General features: G+C 48.4%; 1 protein-coding gene across 9 annotated transcripts in view; it reads left to right on the top strand.

The window, feature by feature from the left end:
* The window catches only part of MTSS1 (MTSS I-BAR domain containing 1), a 164,741-nt gene that overhangs the window by 134,113 nt on the left and 14,471 nt on the right, over positions 1-16,157 (top strand). For 8 of the 9 annotated variants that reach the window (XM_081214332.1, XM_081214340.1, XM_081214337.1 and 5 more), the window contains 2 exons: positions 14,100-14,257; positions 15,458-15,565. In XM_081214332.1, coding sequence (XP_081070458.1) covers positions 14,100-14,257; positions 15,458-15,565 — 266 coding nt within the window. Of the gene's footprint in view, positions 1-1,842; positions 1,886-14,099; positions 14,258-15,457; positions 15,566-16,157 lie in introns of those variants that run through there. The other variant, XM_081214338.1, reaches the window with a different exon arrangement.

Genomic DNA, 16,157 nt, shown 5'->3' with positions numbered 1-16,157 from the left:
TAGGAGGCACCAGAGTTATCATTCTGAGTGAATGTTAATGAAGTACTCTCCTAGAAGCAGTATGGCCTGAGAATGGAAACAGTACAAGCTAAGGGCTGGAAGAAATCTGGTTATTTGAGACTCCCAGTTATTTTGGGGTCTGGTTAGCTGCAGTGTCCCTTTTTGCCTAAATGCCTCTCTGTCGGTTTCATCTCCCTCAAGTGCTCAAGTGGTAGCTTCCTAGACTCTTGACTTGTAAAGTGTTGGTAGTTCCTTCTGAGATTTATCCAATGCTTTGGATACATTTTTTTTTTGTCCTGATAGAACTGAATCTGGTTTATACAGCACAATAATCACTTCCTCTTAAGTATGTTTTCAGAAGGTCATCAAACAGCTTTCTGCCACTCCTTTTTCCAAAACTGTGATCTTTGATCTAAAAATATCTTCTGACTCTCCTTTTCAAAGTTGAAATGCGTTTATACATTTAAGCATGGTTCTGGCACTTCCCTCTGACCTCGGCAGGCACATATGGGGTGTTATTTTTGTGTGTGACTAATTTACCTTAACTTTCACTCTGCAGCTGTATCACCTTTTGCCACATTCTTTGTTTGACTCTTTTTTGCTATACTATAGAAGGGTAATTTGTACTCTAAAGGTATTTAAATATCACTGTCAAAAAACTCTTAATGGTTTTTTGGGTTTGATTAGACTTTATCTTAAAATCATTTTAAAACAACTTGACATGTGCTCCAACTGTGGGTGAATGTACCTATTTTTGTGGAAGGCAGGCTATTGAACACCTACCGGGCGTAAAAACTAGGCAGGGAGTTGGGGGCTGGAGGAATGGTCCCCGCCCTCTGAGGAGTTCCAGGCCGGCGCCCAGGGTCAGTGCATGGGGCAGAGCCTCCTTGTTGAGTGGTCAGGGGGACAAGACAGAGGCAGCCAGGAGGGTGGGGAGGGGGTGTGGGGCTGACCCAGAAGCCCCAGGTTCTGAGTGGCACATCTCTTGAGCCCTCATCGAGCCCTGCTGCTTGACGTCAGCGCATGACCCTTGAGGTCCTAGAGCTGATTGTAACCCAACTGGGGGAAGTAAGAGAAGATCAGAAGTGGGAAACATTTTATGCTGTTTGTCCACTTCTGCCACCTTACTGTACAGTCGGTAAGCCTTATTTCTCATTTAGTTAACTCCCATATTATTATTAATTTTAATTAAAAAATTAATTATGGTAAAGCCTTCTGTTTCCATCTGTAACTACTAAAAGTTTATCAGAGATTTTGAGGGAGGGAACTGGAACATTTTAATATGTTAACCCTTGAACCTGACGTTGAAATAGTTGTTTTCACCAGAGGCTGCAAAGCTAATATTATAAACCTAATAAACAGACTCCCAGAGTCCCATATTAGCATATTATTTGCTATTATATGAAAATTTTAAGTTCTTTAAATTTTTAAAAATTTAAAAAATTTTCACTTTCACCCCAGCTTGAACTTTCGATCCTGGTTTCCCTAGTTACTTTTCAAGTTACAATAAATTACACTTGAAAGCTCTTGTTAAAGCATCTTAATTGGCTTCTTACAGGAATATAGTCTTCATTTCTCTTTTTAAGAAAAAACCTTGCTGCATTCTCTAGGGGTGCTGATTACTAACTAGGAAGTCTGTTTAGATAGGAAGGAAAGACTATTAGCAAGTCAAGGAAGGGAACTTGGATTTGCAGCTCTTGGTGGATGTGGGTTTAATCGCCCCAATGTAAAATTCGGTGGCAAGCCACGGACTGTTTTAACACATGAAAGAAAGGTAAGACTGCTGCTCGAATACCAGTTTGACTTTATTATTTTCCTTTTTGTGTCAATTGTGTATCCTGCACTTTCTCACCGCACGCCCCCCCCCTGCCAGTGGACGCTCTGGGTAAGTCTGTCATCCTGAATCTCTGGTGGCTGGTCACGGTGTGGTCCTTACTGTGGGCTTTCCGTGGTTGTCCAGACCTATGCTAGTTGCCCCAGTTTTCCTGCCAGTTCAGAACAATCAATGGTACCTACTTAATCTTCCATAACTTTAAGAAAACTCTGTGTGTGTGTGTGTGTTTCAATCAATCATTTTCTTTCTTTGAAGTCTGGCCCTTTAATGGGTTAGCTCAACATTCTAAGAGTCTTTGCATCCTCATAATTCAGCATTAGACTCATGGAAAAAAGAAATACAGAGTGACTTAAACCCTCCTTTCCACAGGGAATAAATATAACTATACATACATATCTAGGTGTATATGTGTGTATTTATATCACAAACAAAACGTGGAAAGTTATGCTAAATAACTCCTCAAAAAAATTCCCAAATCGGATTTGGTTGATTAAGCTTGCCACATATCTTTAACTTTGTCCCCCCAGGACCATATAGTTTTTTCAAAACCAACCATTTATTTTTAAAATATCAAAAGTATTTCTTATTTCAGCAGAGTTTGTGGAATGCTTCATTACAAAGGTATCAGATCTTCAAATTCAGTAATCAAAATGATTCTTCTTGACTGAAAATTGACCCTCATTCTGTGGGTGACAACGCTACTAAAAACCTCAAGTCGCTTTCGGTGTCTTGTGGCTGTCCCTGTGTCTCGGAAAGGTCTGTCTGTGAGCCGTCCTTGTAGTTTATCTTGCTGAGTGTGCCCGAGTGTTCTCTGAGCCTTTGCACTGAGCAGCTCCAAAGAGGTTTTTGTGGCGGATTCTGTCGTCTACGAAGAGCCTGAACCACACAGGTCCCCTCTGACAGGTGGGGCTGGGATGACCAGCTGTCGCGGGGGACACAGCTCTGCCGCCCTCCCGTCACATTGATGTTGGGATAGTGTCCCCCACCTTTTTTTTTTTAAAGTTGTTTTATTTTATTTTATTTTTAATTTTTTTGCAATATACGGGCCTCTCACTGTTGTGGCCTTTCCCGTTGCGGAGCACAGGCTCCGGACGCGCAGGCTCAGCGGCCATGGCTCATGGGCCCAGCCGCTCTGTGGCATGTGGGATCTTCCCGGACTGGGACACGAACCCGCGTCCCCTGCATTGGCAGGCGGACTCTCAACCACTGCGCCACCAGGGTAGCCCATTGTCCCCCACCTTTTAAAGCTGATAATCCTCTCCAGTCCTCAGTGTTGTGGTTCTGAGACAGCTTGAACAGTTTTTAGTGCACCTTTGGGAGGAAGGTAAGACACAGCCATTCTTTTGCTTATCGTGATAAAATTCATATAACATAAAATGCACTGTTTTAACCATTTTAAAGTGTACATTTCAGTGGCTCTAGTGCATTCTCAATGCTCTGCAACCATCACTACTGTCTAATTTCGGAACGTTTTCATCACCCCAGAAAGAAATCCCTTTCCTTTTAAAGCTGTCGTGCCCCATTCTCCCACCCCCAGCCCATGACAACTGTTCATCTGCTTTCTGTCTCTGTGGATTTGCCTATTCTGGACATTTCTTAAAAAGGGAATCATACAATATGTGGCCTATTTGAGGACACAGAGTTTTACTAGAACGTTTGCTTGAAAGCCTGGCATGAGTCGGGAGTAAATGGGGCATGCTATTTGTTTTAAGTGACGGACAGTAGGATTAGGGCTGAGGAAAGGAACCACGCAGCCTTTTGTGACTTAGATTCTGCTCATTTTAGGGAGAATCTCTGCAGCCCCCTCTAGTTCTCTGTCTTGCAGGGGCCCGTTCACAGGGCTAAGCCACAGTGACATATGATGATAGCAGTGAACTTGGGCATAGAAACTTCAGAAAGCTGTGTGGCTTGAAGCCCTCATAAATTTTAGTTTACAAGTTTTAAATCATGTTTGAACCTGGAGATCTGTATTTTAACAAAGTTTCATGGCAGTTAAAATGTCCTGGTTTAACAAAAGAAGAAAATAATACGTATATACAGAACTTTCCCTCCGTCAGTTAAAAGTATTTCCCTTGAATCTTGCATAAGCAATGACTGGGGGCCTCCACAGGGGCGAAATTTACAACTCAATAAAGTGTACTGAGCCAGGGATACACTGCTCCCTCCAGGAATCGAGACTCTAGTGGAAAGAAACCAATTATAGTCGTTCCTCGGTATCCGAGGGGCATTGGTTCCAGGACCTGCCTCAGACTATGAGATGCTCAAGTGCTGTAGTCCGCCCTCCATATCCACGGTTCTGCATCTGCGAATTCAGCCAAGGATTGTGAACATAGTGCACGATCCATGGTTGGTTGAATCCACGGATGCGGAACCTGTGGATTTGGAAGCCAATTCCATATTTATTGAAAAAGATCCATACATAAGTGGACCCGTGTTCAAACCCGTGTTATTCAAGGGTCAACTGTAGTTTAATCTGGTGAGCTCAGCACCGTGATGAGTGTAAGCAGAAGGTGTAGCAGCTGGGCAAGGCGCAAGGAACCCATGTACGCTTGGTGTGGGTGGGTGATGAGGAAGATGAAGAGGGGTCAGCTGGTGGAGAATAGGACAAGGGCTGCTCAGGGTAGAGGGGACAGTGTGAGCCATCACCACTTAGACGGGAGCACCAGAACCATGGGTAGGGTGACCATGCTGCAGAGGGGGAGTGCGGGTGATACCCCAAGTCAGCTTTTGGGGAGACTGCCAGTTCCACCTTGGGTGGACTGAGAACCACAGTGACACCCTGTGTCAGCCTCAGCTACCTGCCTCCAGATGGTTCTATCACTCGGCCCCATTTCTGATCAGACCCCATACTGGACTCAACTTCTCCACCCATCACCCTTCTTTTCTTCCATGCAGAGAAAGCAAAAAGCCTGTGCAATGCTGAATCCTTTCCACTGGTGCAGTGGTTTCCGTGGCCCCTGGCTGCATCAGGGTGAATGTTTGCATTTCCTCACCCATTTCTTCTGTGCTTACAAAACTGGCAAAAACCACTCCCGGGATGCCCCAGAAACTGCAGTCAACGAGTGGATCACTCTCCCTGCCTCAGTGGTGAAAACTGAGTATGTCTCAGCCACCTCCATCCACTCCCCCTTTGGTTTTTGAAAAGGAGTAGCCCTGGGAGCCCTCTTGCCCAGAGGGAACTCCCACCCAAAAATCTGAAGTCTGGGTTATCGGTTCATGGGTCAGCTGACTTTCTCGCCTGGCACAGTGCAGAGGCTTCTTTGCTCCATTCCCACTGCCGAGTTAGGGAGGTGGAGAAGAAGCAGACTGCTCAGAAGGTGGTGTGGCCTGCACAGAGACCCTCTCAGCGGTTAACCCCGTCTGTCGTGTGTGCCTCCAGGAGTGGTCAGGAATTGTCATGCCCCCAGGACCTCCTGGGCCCCTGGAGTCAGCATGGAGCCAAGGGTGGCCCGCCCTGTATTGCCGGTGATCTAGGTTGCAAGACCCAGCCCTGGAAGAAGGCAGCGACCCCCAGAAATCTCCTCTGGATGTTTTCTCCGACCACCTCCTGTGATGCATGTCAGCTGTCTGCAAAGGGACAACCGAAAATAACAACGGTCCTTTCTGAATGCTGACGTGAGGTGGTGAAAAGAGCTGGTCCATGATTCCAGGCGTCTTCCCCACTTCCTGCTCACCTCCAGTGGGCATCCCTGGGGGGGATGGATCACCACACCAGTGCGATTGGGAAAAGGGTACTTTGAGCCCAAACCAATGATTGTTCTCTATTGGAGCTAAAGCTGGAAAAGTTCCTTCTGAGGTCAAGGCGGTGACTGCAAATGCAGACGGGTGATCACTTAGACTTCCAGGGGTTGCTTGACCACTTGTATGTAGCCTTGTGGTCTTTCTGGATATTTAGATGCAACTGCACATAACACAGCAGGGAAGATTATCGAGTCACTGCTTCACTCTAGGCTTGGGAAAGGTGTTATAGGAGTGCACACATTTAATTATGCAGGAAATAATTGAATGGGTACAGTTTTACTAAATGGGGCAACCTGTGTGAAATGGACTTTTTAATGAGTCAGTGTTAGAGAACCACAGCCTGACATAAGGTTCTGGCCCTAGAAATGCCAGGTGAAGCAGTCAGCAGAGCAAGGAGAGAGAAGGGAGAGGTCAGTGGGTGATGCAGCCGACCCTGCCAGCCTGTGCTAATGGGCCGATGGGGGAAAAGCATAACGAAAAGCAGCCTGACTCCTTCTATCTTAGTACAAGCAGCAGTGGTCAAACTTCACGTTTTAGACCCCGGGTGGCATTCGGAACGCTGTACCTAACTGCAGTCAATAGAGATGTTGGAATCTAACCCAAGAAGTTCCTGAAAGGGACTGTTGCATTTTGAGATGAAAGCTTGTAGTCCTCGGAGGCCAGGGGACTCATTCGTCATACTTCACACCAGGGAATTCTAGGTAAAAACAGACCAAACAGATCCCCCCGAGGCCCAGAGCTACGAGCTCCCTTCCTTCGCAGAGCTGGTCTCTGGGAAAGCCTTGCCCCGACGCAGCTCATCAAGTGCCTTGCTTGTGACTCTGGCTGCAGACGGCTGATTGCGGGAGCGGAAACGGATGCCCTGAAACGTCCCTGTGCGTGATGTGACTGTTGTCAAGGTGTGGAGCGCCTGGCTTCCCTGTGGCTGCATTTAGAAGCTGGGAAGATGCATTTACAGTGGGGGGGGCGGGCGGGCAGGGAGAGCCCCCAGCAGGAGCCCAGTGCTTTTCTCGGTGTTAATTTTGCCGGAGGACAAAAAGGACGACGTGCTTGAAATATCGATTCCTTGCGCAACGTGGTTTTGATTTACCCCGAGAACGCTGAGCCGGTGGTGCGGGTGCAGGACTGGATGGCTGGGGTGTAGTCCTGCCTTTCTTGAGTTGCAAGCCATTCAGTTTTCAGGGGGTTTATTGCTTCACTTCCGGCGCCTCTCTTTCATTCATGCATCCCCAGTGACCGCCGCAGAGGAGCCCTGTGAGGCAAGCGCGCATCTTCGCTCATTCAGGAGGTAGATAGAAAGTGCCTCCTCTCGGCTACAGCCCCTTGGCAGCCATGGAAGCAGAAGGAGCCTCTGCCTTCAAGCCGTCCCCAGGATGGCGGAGGCCTTTATGTTCTAACGTCAGTCCCCTGACACCAACAGGGTGTCCTGCAAGTCACATCAGTTCAGATACTAACTACCAGCGTTGGCTTAGCTAAGGACTCAGTCCCACAAGACTTCCTCCTCTTCAAGATTCACCAGCCACAAGCGGGGTCCGCAGGCTCCCCACCCCTCCGCCCAGCCCATCTCAAGTTTAGGCTCTCACGTGAACCCCCTCAGGTTTGACAATTTGTTATAAGGGCTCACGGAACTCAGGGAGGCACGGTGCTTACAGCTGCTGACTTATTATAAAGGAAACCAGTGAGCGTCCCGGTGAAGAGCTCCGTAGGATGCAGGGTGGGGTGGGGGTGGGCACAGAGCTCCTGTGCCCTCGCCAGGCACGCTGATGGATTCACTGGAGCGCGCCGCTTCGGAGTTTTTGTCGCATTTTATCGTTACGGAGGCACGCTGTCCCCTGCTGCGGTGCCCCGGGTTAGAAGGAGGACTTCAGAGACACTGCGCGGCTGCCGACAGCACCTGCCACTTCCCGAGCGCTGACCACCTGCTGGCCGTTCTGCTGAATGCTCTAGTGAATGAGTCCATTTGGTTGGTCTTACAACAACCATGTGAACCCGGTACTGTTTTTTTTTTTTTTTTTTTTTGGCGGTACGCGGGCCTCTCACTGTCGTGGCCTCTCCCGTTGTGGAGCACAGGCTCCGGATGCGCAGGCTCAGCGGCCATGGCTCACGGGCCCAGCCGCTCCGCGGCATGTGGGATCTTCCCGGACCGGGGCACGAACTCGTGTCCCCTGCATCGGCAGGCGGACTCTCAACCACTGCGCCACCAGGGAAGCCCCCGGTACTGTTTTTTTATATTTAACAGATGAGTGAAAACTGAGGCACAGCCTGTTGAAAGAATAACAGAAATTGAGTTTGTTTGAAAATGTTTACGTCAAAAGAAAAAAAAAAAGAAAATGGTTAAGTCCAAAAGCTTCCGATCTTATCTGATCAAATCTCTCTGTCTTTTGATTTCTGGTTGGTTTTGCTTTGGGGAATCGATCAAAAACCGCTGCAGGATATTAAGAGTAGAAGATGATATATGTAGCCATAATAAGGATAGCCACCTTTTGGTGGAAAAAGAGAATTTTTCACTCCAAATTCTAATCTCCAGCATCACCTTGCATGTCTGTTTCTGAAACTGTACCCCCATGTTTCAGTATTTATGTCCCGTATTCCATTGACTTCAGATGCCATCAGTTGTAAGATGCACTATTATTTTCTGAATGATGAAAAAAAAATGCCGATTACACGATGACATCCCCACTGACTGTAAGACATCTTAATTTGTAAGGTATAAATGTGAAAAAGTGGGCGTCTTCAGATTAAATACGGTATTTGCATGAGTGTGTCAGGGGCAGATGGAAGTCATTTTGTGGGGTTCCAATGGCTTCTCCATACGTCTGTCTGGGGGCAAAGAGGACTTCGGATGTGTTCCTGACGGTGAGCTTGGCCCAGTGTGTCTTGGGTTGGTTCTTGCCCGTTGGAAAGCCCTTTGCCTGCATCTGGCTTGGTTCAGCCACGAGGCTCAGGTATGGGCTGCAGTGCGTGTAGGAAGAGGCTGGGAGGTTCCAGATAACGCTAATCACTTGACTGGCTTTTTGATCAGGCTGTTACTATGTAGAATGTTTAGCCCCTTCCGCCTTGTTCCCAGGATTTATGTTTGCTGTGAGCTTGAAGCTACAAAGAATGTGGGCTTCTGAATGAGAAGGACGGAGGGTTGCATCTGCCTGTGCCCATTCCTCGCTCAGGGACTTGCAAGCCACCCTAGTTCCCTCAGTCTCAGTTTCCCCCTCTGCCAAATGGGGGTGTTAATTCCTGTGTTGAACGTTTATGTGTATGTAGATTAAGGAAAATTAAAATGTAAATGTTGGGAAAATATGGGATCTTGATTTCATTCCAGAAAGCTTTGTGACCTCTATCTACTTTAAAAAAAATCAAATCTTTTCTCCTTTAGGGGTGCTGCTTTGGCCCATGACATGGTGCCCATTAATAGAGCTTTGCCCCAGGAGCATTTTTTGTAAAGAGAATAATCATATGACTTCCCCTGTGCAGGGAGTAAGGGGCTGCTGGCTGTTGTTTAGCGGAATTCTCCAGCATGAATCCAACCAAGACCTGGAAACCAGCAGGGGAAAAAAAAAATTCTCGAGACTGAGTTGACTTAGATTTTCCAGAGAAGGTCACAAGCAATGCTTTGCTCAGGAATTTTGTCTGGAAAGCATGTTTAAGGCACCTCCTCTCTTCTTTTGGCTGATGGACAGCCCTGGAATTTGCTCATTTTCCATTGTTAGGCCATTTAAGGGCATGATGGTTGAGCCAGTGAGCAAACTCAGATCAGGCTATTATATCAGTGCCTCGTTCATTCGCAAATATTTGAGTACCTGCCTTACAAGCAGGTGTGCTGACAGAGAAGATACAGCACTGAGCAAAAATATTTGTGGTTTCTGTCCTCGTGGGGCTTCCTGATCCGTAGGGGAGACTGCCATCAATCAAAGAACTGGAGAAATAAAGATAAAATTAGAATTGGGAGGAGTGTCGTGAAGGGTATGTATAAGGAACTTCTGAGAATCAAGTAAGAGAATTTAGTCTGGTGAAAGAGTTCAAGGAGGGCTTTCGTGAAGAACCGGGCCCTGCAGGATGAACAGGTGCTAGACAGGTGGGGAGGGAGAGTGGATGTGTAGGTATGGAGCCAGACCCTGGAGAAGTGCCTGGGAAGTGGACAGAGGAGGGGAGGAGGAGAGGCAGAGGGTGGTCTAAGAAGCTGACCCACACATGCCTTGCAGGACAGGCCACGTTAAGGACATTAGACTTTTCTTGAAAGCAGCGGGAGCTACTGAAAAGTGATAAGATTTGCATTTTGAAAGGAATTTGGGGCTGTTCTGGGCGAGCTGGTCTCAGTGCAATCAGGGTGGCCTATTAGGGGCTGATGGAGCTGTCCAGGTGAGAGATCAAGGTGGCACAGTGAGGGTGGCAGTAACAAAGGTGAAATAGGTGACAGAGTCAGGTCCATGTGGGGGCTGGCATGGCCAGGACCTGTACTGAGGTCATCAGCAGTGGCTCTCCTCACATTGCTGATGGGAGGGAAATGAACAGGTTTTTGTATATTAAGCCATGCCAATACAACTCTGAATTTGTGGACCTAGAAAGATGACTGTATCTTAAAACCAGTACATCCAACAGAGGCATGGAATAATTTCTTTATTAAAAAAATAGTTTTTTATAAATGTAATTACATGTTGTGTTAGTGAATTTAAGAAATAAAGATTGTGTTTTTAGGTTATGATATATCCCACATGGAAATGTACTCTCTATAATTATAGCAGTCTTTATAGATTATACTTATTTTATTTTATTTTATTTATTTATTTTTTTTTGCGGTACGCGGGCCTCTCACTGTTGTGGCCTCTCCCGTTGCGGAGCACAGGCTCCGGACGCGCAGGCTCAGCGGCCATGGCTTACGGGCCCAGCTGCTCCGCGGCATGTGGGATCTTCCCGGACCGGGGCACGAACCCGTGTCCCATGCATCAGCAGGCGGACTCTCAACCACAGCACCACCAGGGAAGCCCTATACTTATTTTAGAATACTACAATTTGGAAGTCCTTTAGTTATAACATAATACACATTGAAAATAACTTGACTAATCATAGAATAATTTAAGTTTATATTTACCAGATTAGATTAGGTAACACTTGGTTCTAGTCACTTTGCTTTCCTATGTCAGTGTTTTTTTTTTTTTTTTTTTTTTTTTGTTGCGGTACGCAGGCCTCTCACTGTTGCGGCCTCTCCCGTTGCAGAGCACAGGCTCCGGACGTGCAGGCTCAGTGGCCATGGCTCACGGGCCCAGCCACTCCGCGGCATGTGGGATCTTCCCGGACCGGGACACAAACCCGTGTCCCCTGCATCGGCAGGCGGACTCTCAACCACTGCGCCCCCAGGGAAGCCCTGTCAGTGTATTTTTAAAAGTCAGTGTCATTAATTACAGATAGGTGTGTGCCTTATAACTTGTGAAAGGACGTAAAGATACCTCCTCAATTTCTTATAAGTTGGTACTGAAAGAAATTGCTACCATCATCAGACCTCCCTCCTCTGGAGTTAAGAACACGCTGACTTGGTCTGCAGCCCTCCGTGGTTCCTTAGTTGGAGCATCCTTGTAGAGGCTGAGAGGCTTACAAGGAGGCCTCTGGAGCAGCCGCAACCATGTGGCCTCACCTGCAGGGCCCGGGGTTGGCCAGGCTGTTTGGCAGGTTGCAGAGGCACAGGGAGTTTCATTACCAGAGGGCTTGTATCATGTACACGTTTGGTGTATATGGATTCATCCACGCAAGACAGCATTTTATTTATTCAAAAAAAATTTTATTTTGGCCGTGCCGCAGGGCTTGCAGGATTTTAGATCCCCGACCAGGGATTGAACCCCGGGCCCTCCACAGTGAAAGCATGGAGCCCTGACCACTGGACCTCCAGGGAATTCCCAGAGTTTCCTCTATTTTAAAATGCTGGGGAATTCCCTGGTGGTCCAGTGGTTAGGGCTCCATGCTTTCACTGCTGAGGGCCTGGGTTCGATCCCTGGTCGGGGAGCTAAGATCCCTGACTGCAGTGTGCCGCGTGGCCAAAAAAAAAAATAGAGAAAACTCCCAATCTCATGGGGCTGGAGGTGCACCCACCCGCCCACCCTCCATGAGGCCTGTGTCAAGAGGGAGCCCTTGCTTCCCTGCAAGTCCCCTGAGAGAATGGGAGGACGCTTTGACAAGTGTCTTGTCCACTAAAAACTTGTGAAACCTGTGACTCAGGGGCCAGGTAATGTGTGAGGGTGGCTCTCTGGCATCCTGGCGGAAGTAATGGAAACAGTGACCATGGTAGAGAAACTGGAAGAACTGGTAGAATTATGGGGGGGTGGGGAGGATGGGAGATGGTGACCGATGACTGAGTGGAGGAATGGGTGAGTGGGTCACCTTGAAAGTACAGCGAAACTTCTCAGAGCAAATTCTCACGTAACGTAATTGTTGGATAAAATCGCTCCAGCGTGGAATTAAACACTGTGTATTGCTGTACCCAGCATACGTGTGTGCTCACCTGACTAGTGAGGGCTCCACATACGGGGCACGGACTGTACTTGAATGCCACCTAAGGTGGTTTCGAGGGTGACCTTTGACTGCCCATGATAGTCCCCTTTTCTGCTAGCTTAGGACTTAACTCCTGCCAAAAATCCAGTGACTTTTGCTAGTTGGATGTTCCTGACGCCTGACTGCCTCTGTTTCCAAATGAAGCTTTCTCATCTGCTTGTGAGAAAATACAGAATATATTCCTACATACGAGGTAGTTTTCCCTGACCCTCTACATTTTCAAACCAAATAACACATTGCATTTAGTGTTCTCTACGGCAGCGCTCCCCAACCTTTTTGGCACCAGGGACTGGTTTCATAAAAGACAATTTTTCCACGGATGGGGTCTGGGGAGGGAGGTTCAGGCGGTGATGCGAGCAATAGGGCGCAACGGGGAGTGACAGGGAGCGGTGGGGAGCGATGGGTAGGGACGGGGAGGGGTGGGGAGTGGTGGGGAGCAGTGGGGAGGGGTGGGGAGTGACGGGGAGCGGTGGGGAGCGAGGGGGAGGGGGAGGGAGCGGTGGGGAGCGACACACGAAGCTTCCCTTGCTCGCCCACCGCTCACCTCCTGCTGTGCAGCCCGGTTCCTAACAGGCCTCAGACAGGCCAGGGGTTGGGGACTCCTGCTCTATGGCGTTCGCATTCTTAAGGAGGGGTACGTGGTGACCGGTCAGGCCCCTTCCCAGGAGGCAAGTGGAATCCAGTCCCTCGGCTTGAGGCAGCCGCGGAGGAGGAGGAGGGGTCCAGCGTCAGAGGGTCAGGCGGTGTGGGCTCTGTCCTGACTCTGCCTGCCCCCCTGAATGGCCCTGGACAGCCCCTCCCCTTCTCTAGGCCTCCACCTCCTCTGAACTGGGAGCAGGTTTGCTTGGATAGCCCCTACCGCCCCTCGACTCCAATATTCTGTTTAAAGCATCTATTGAGTACTTGTTGTATACACCTATTACACACCTATTGAGTACTTGTATACACAGGTGGCATTTCACTGGGGGCTGGACTTGGAGAGTCCAAGCCTCCATCCTGAAGGAGTTTAGAAATTCTTCCTCTGGTTCAGGTGGTAGGTGAGCATGGGAGCCCAGTGTGGAAGCTCAGGAGCTGGTCTTGGGGACAGTCCCCTTCTTGTCCCCAGATCAGGTTTACAGTAGCCACGCCCTCTGACACAGTGCCTATTTCCCCATGTTTATACAGACTTCTGTAAAAGGCCAGACTGTAAATCATCTAAGTCCAGGGTCCAAACAGTCTGTGTCACAGCAGCTTTACTCGGCAGTTGTGACGAGCGCGGGTATAGACGACCTGTAAATGAATGGGCGTGGCTGCATTCAAATAAGACTTTATAAAGACAGTTGCCTCACCAAGCTCTAGAATTGTCGACAAGTCTAGAAATGGGTGCCTCTGCGTAACTGGGCTGTGTGGACAGGGCCAGATGACTCCCAGGCGTGGGCCGGGCTCAGCACCCAGGCCCTCTTCAGTCCTCCACCAGCAGAGACCTGACTGCAGGTGTTTCTGCTGCTGGGCTTGTTCTACAGGAAGGGCATTCAGGACTCTCCACTAGGGAATTAAAGTAACTGCCAAGGCGTCCCAGGGGCCCCCCAGAGCCAAGAGAGCTGATGCTGGCCACCTTTGTATTCTGGGACAGAAACTTCTGTCTAAACAGAGGCTCCTTCATTGAGGATGACCCAACAAAGCCAGTTTGTGCCCATTTTTGGCAACATCCATAGGCCCTCACCTTGTTCATCCCTTAGCCTCTTCAGAATGCAGGTCAGAACGAGTTACCCCAGGAAATTTTACTTGTCATGAATAAACCAGGATAAATAGGCTCTTTGGGCATTGGAAATTGGAAGTGGCTGGTCCTAGAAAACAGCTTCTTTTAATCCTTTCTGGGTATAAATACATACTTTTGAAAAGTCCTGGAAAATTGTGGTTTCTACTCCAGCAAGGACCTGAGGGAGGAGGGCATTGGTTCCAGGAGCTGGTGTTTCAGCATGCCAAGCTTGGGGCTTTGTTTCGTTTGCAGGGCGAGGCGACATCCAGCCCCAGTTGGACAGCGCGCTCCAAGACGTCAACGATAAGTATCTCCTGTTGGAAGAAACAGAAAAGCAGGCAGTCCGGAGGGCTTTGATCGAAGAACGTGGCCGGTTCTGCAGCTTCATCTCTATGCTGCGGCCCGTGATTGTGAGTTAGTGGAAAGTGCCAGAAGGCGTGAACTGCCAGTTTGGAGGAGAGCCTCCTTATTTATCCTGGAGGCATTAAGAAGCTGCGGTGTGTCGGGAATCATGATGGTGGAGTCATTTTTATGGATGAATAGCTGTCTGCAAGTTGCTGATGGCTGCACGGCCCACTCTATGTTCTAATGATGGTTCCACTTACTTTTTCTCCCCAAGTCAAGAAGGCCCTGCAGAGTGGTTCTCAAAGTGTGGTCCCCAGGCCAGCCGCAGCACCTGGGAACTGGTTAGAAACGTACATGCTCAGGCCCAACCCAGCCCTACTGAATCCACAACTCTGGGGGTGAGGACCCAGTCATCTGGGTTTTAAACAAGTCCTCCAGCTGATTTTGAGACCCACTGACCAAGCTGAATGCCAAGGAGTGACTGTGAGGTTAATATGGGAGAAGCCTCAGTGAGTCATTGCAGACTTATTTTTTAAGGAAATCGGCTGCAGGCCTTGAGAACTTATGCTGTGGGTGTTCTTGAAGCTGGTGGAAGTGCCCCAACTCCCTTTGCTCTGCCCTAGCAAGACGCCCAAGTCTGAGTTCTTCCCCTGAGCACTTTTCCCTGACTCCTTCATTCTTCCCTGGTGCCACAGCTGCAGCTTGGTGCCCTGGTGACGTGAATGACTGTTTCTTCCATAGTCCCCCGCTCCTGCCTCACTTGCCCTTGATTAAGTTGGTGGAGAAAACAAGAAAGAAGGGGGACGTTAACCTCCAGGGAACACACACGTGCTGTCACAAAGGGCTGTCAAATCTGGGCCAAAACGTCTCCAAAGAGTTGTCATCCACTGAAGCTGAGTGACTTCGTGGGTGGGGAGGGCGGGTCGTGGCCTGCAGAGGGGCTGTGCTGCAGGAGCCCGTGAGGACACACAGGCGGACCACCCTAGCAGGCCCACCAGCCCCCAGACACTTCAAGGAAGGCCCACGTGTTGGCTGTGGCTTGTTCACCCCTGTCCCAGGTGCACAAGTCTCTCCACGATGATGGCTGATTTCATTTTCCTCTCCACTTCCTCCAAAAAAGGGCTGGTAATGGCTTCAGCAAAGATGTACCAGTCCCTGCATGCCTCTTCTGAAAAGCTGAAAGTGTTAGATAGTGTCCCTAATAAAAACAGTTGGATCAAGATGATAAAGTGAATCACTCATAACAGGTTGTGAATTACTTTCAGGAAGAAGAAATCTCAATGCTAGGGGAAATAACTCACCTGCAGACCATATCAGAAGATCTGAAAAGCCTGACCATGGACCCTCACAAACTGCCCTCTTCAAGTGAACAGGTAGGAGTCAAGGGGTAAGCATGGGAGAGAAAGCCGAAGAGACAAAGGTTCAAGGCCCTGAGGGTTCCTTGTGGCAATATCTCATTTTAAATAACATTCATGTTTTACATTGTGAAGCCTAGTAATCATCTTCCCTAGTCATTATACAGCACCTACTGTGTACCACGCTCTGCTCTAAGCTCTTTACATAGACTTCCTCTACTATTAACCCCATTTTACAGAGGAGGACCTTGAGGCACTGAGAGATAAAGTCACTTAATCAGGTAGTTACTGGTAGAACTGGGATTTAAACCAAGCTGTCAATTTCCAGAGCCCATGCTGTTAACCATGTGTTCACCGACCCTCTAGAAATAAACTCTCCTAGAGACATGACAGTGATGTATCTTGGTCATCATTGTGAATCATTCTCACTGAATTTCTCCCATTCTAAGTAAGTAGTGCATGAGGATTTCTCTTATCTTATGAAAAAGGTGACTTTTTAAATGTTGATTCATTTGGTTCATGTGACATTAACACTGTATCCAGTGGGAAGAGACCTGTTTGGGGGAACAGGTGATAAATCATGTGCTGGCCTTTGCCTTTTGTATAAAAT

The sequence above is a fragment of the Mesoplodon bidens genome (assembly GCF_964165515.1).
Source record: "Mesoplodon bidens genome assembly, chromosome: 16".
NCBI lineage: Eukaryota > Metazoa > Chordata > Mammalia > Artiodactyla > Ziphiidae > Mesoplodon > Mesoplodon bidens.
This window is presented reverse-complemented; position numbering and strand designations above follow the sequence as displayed.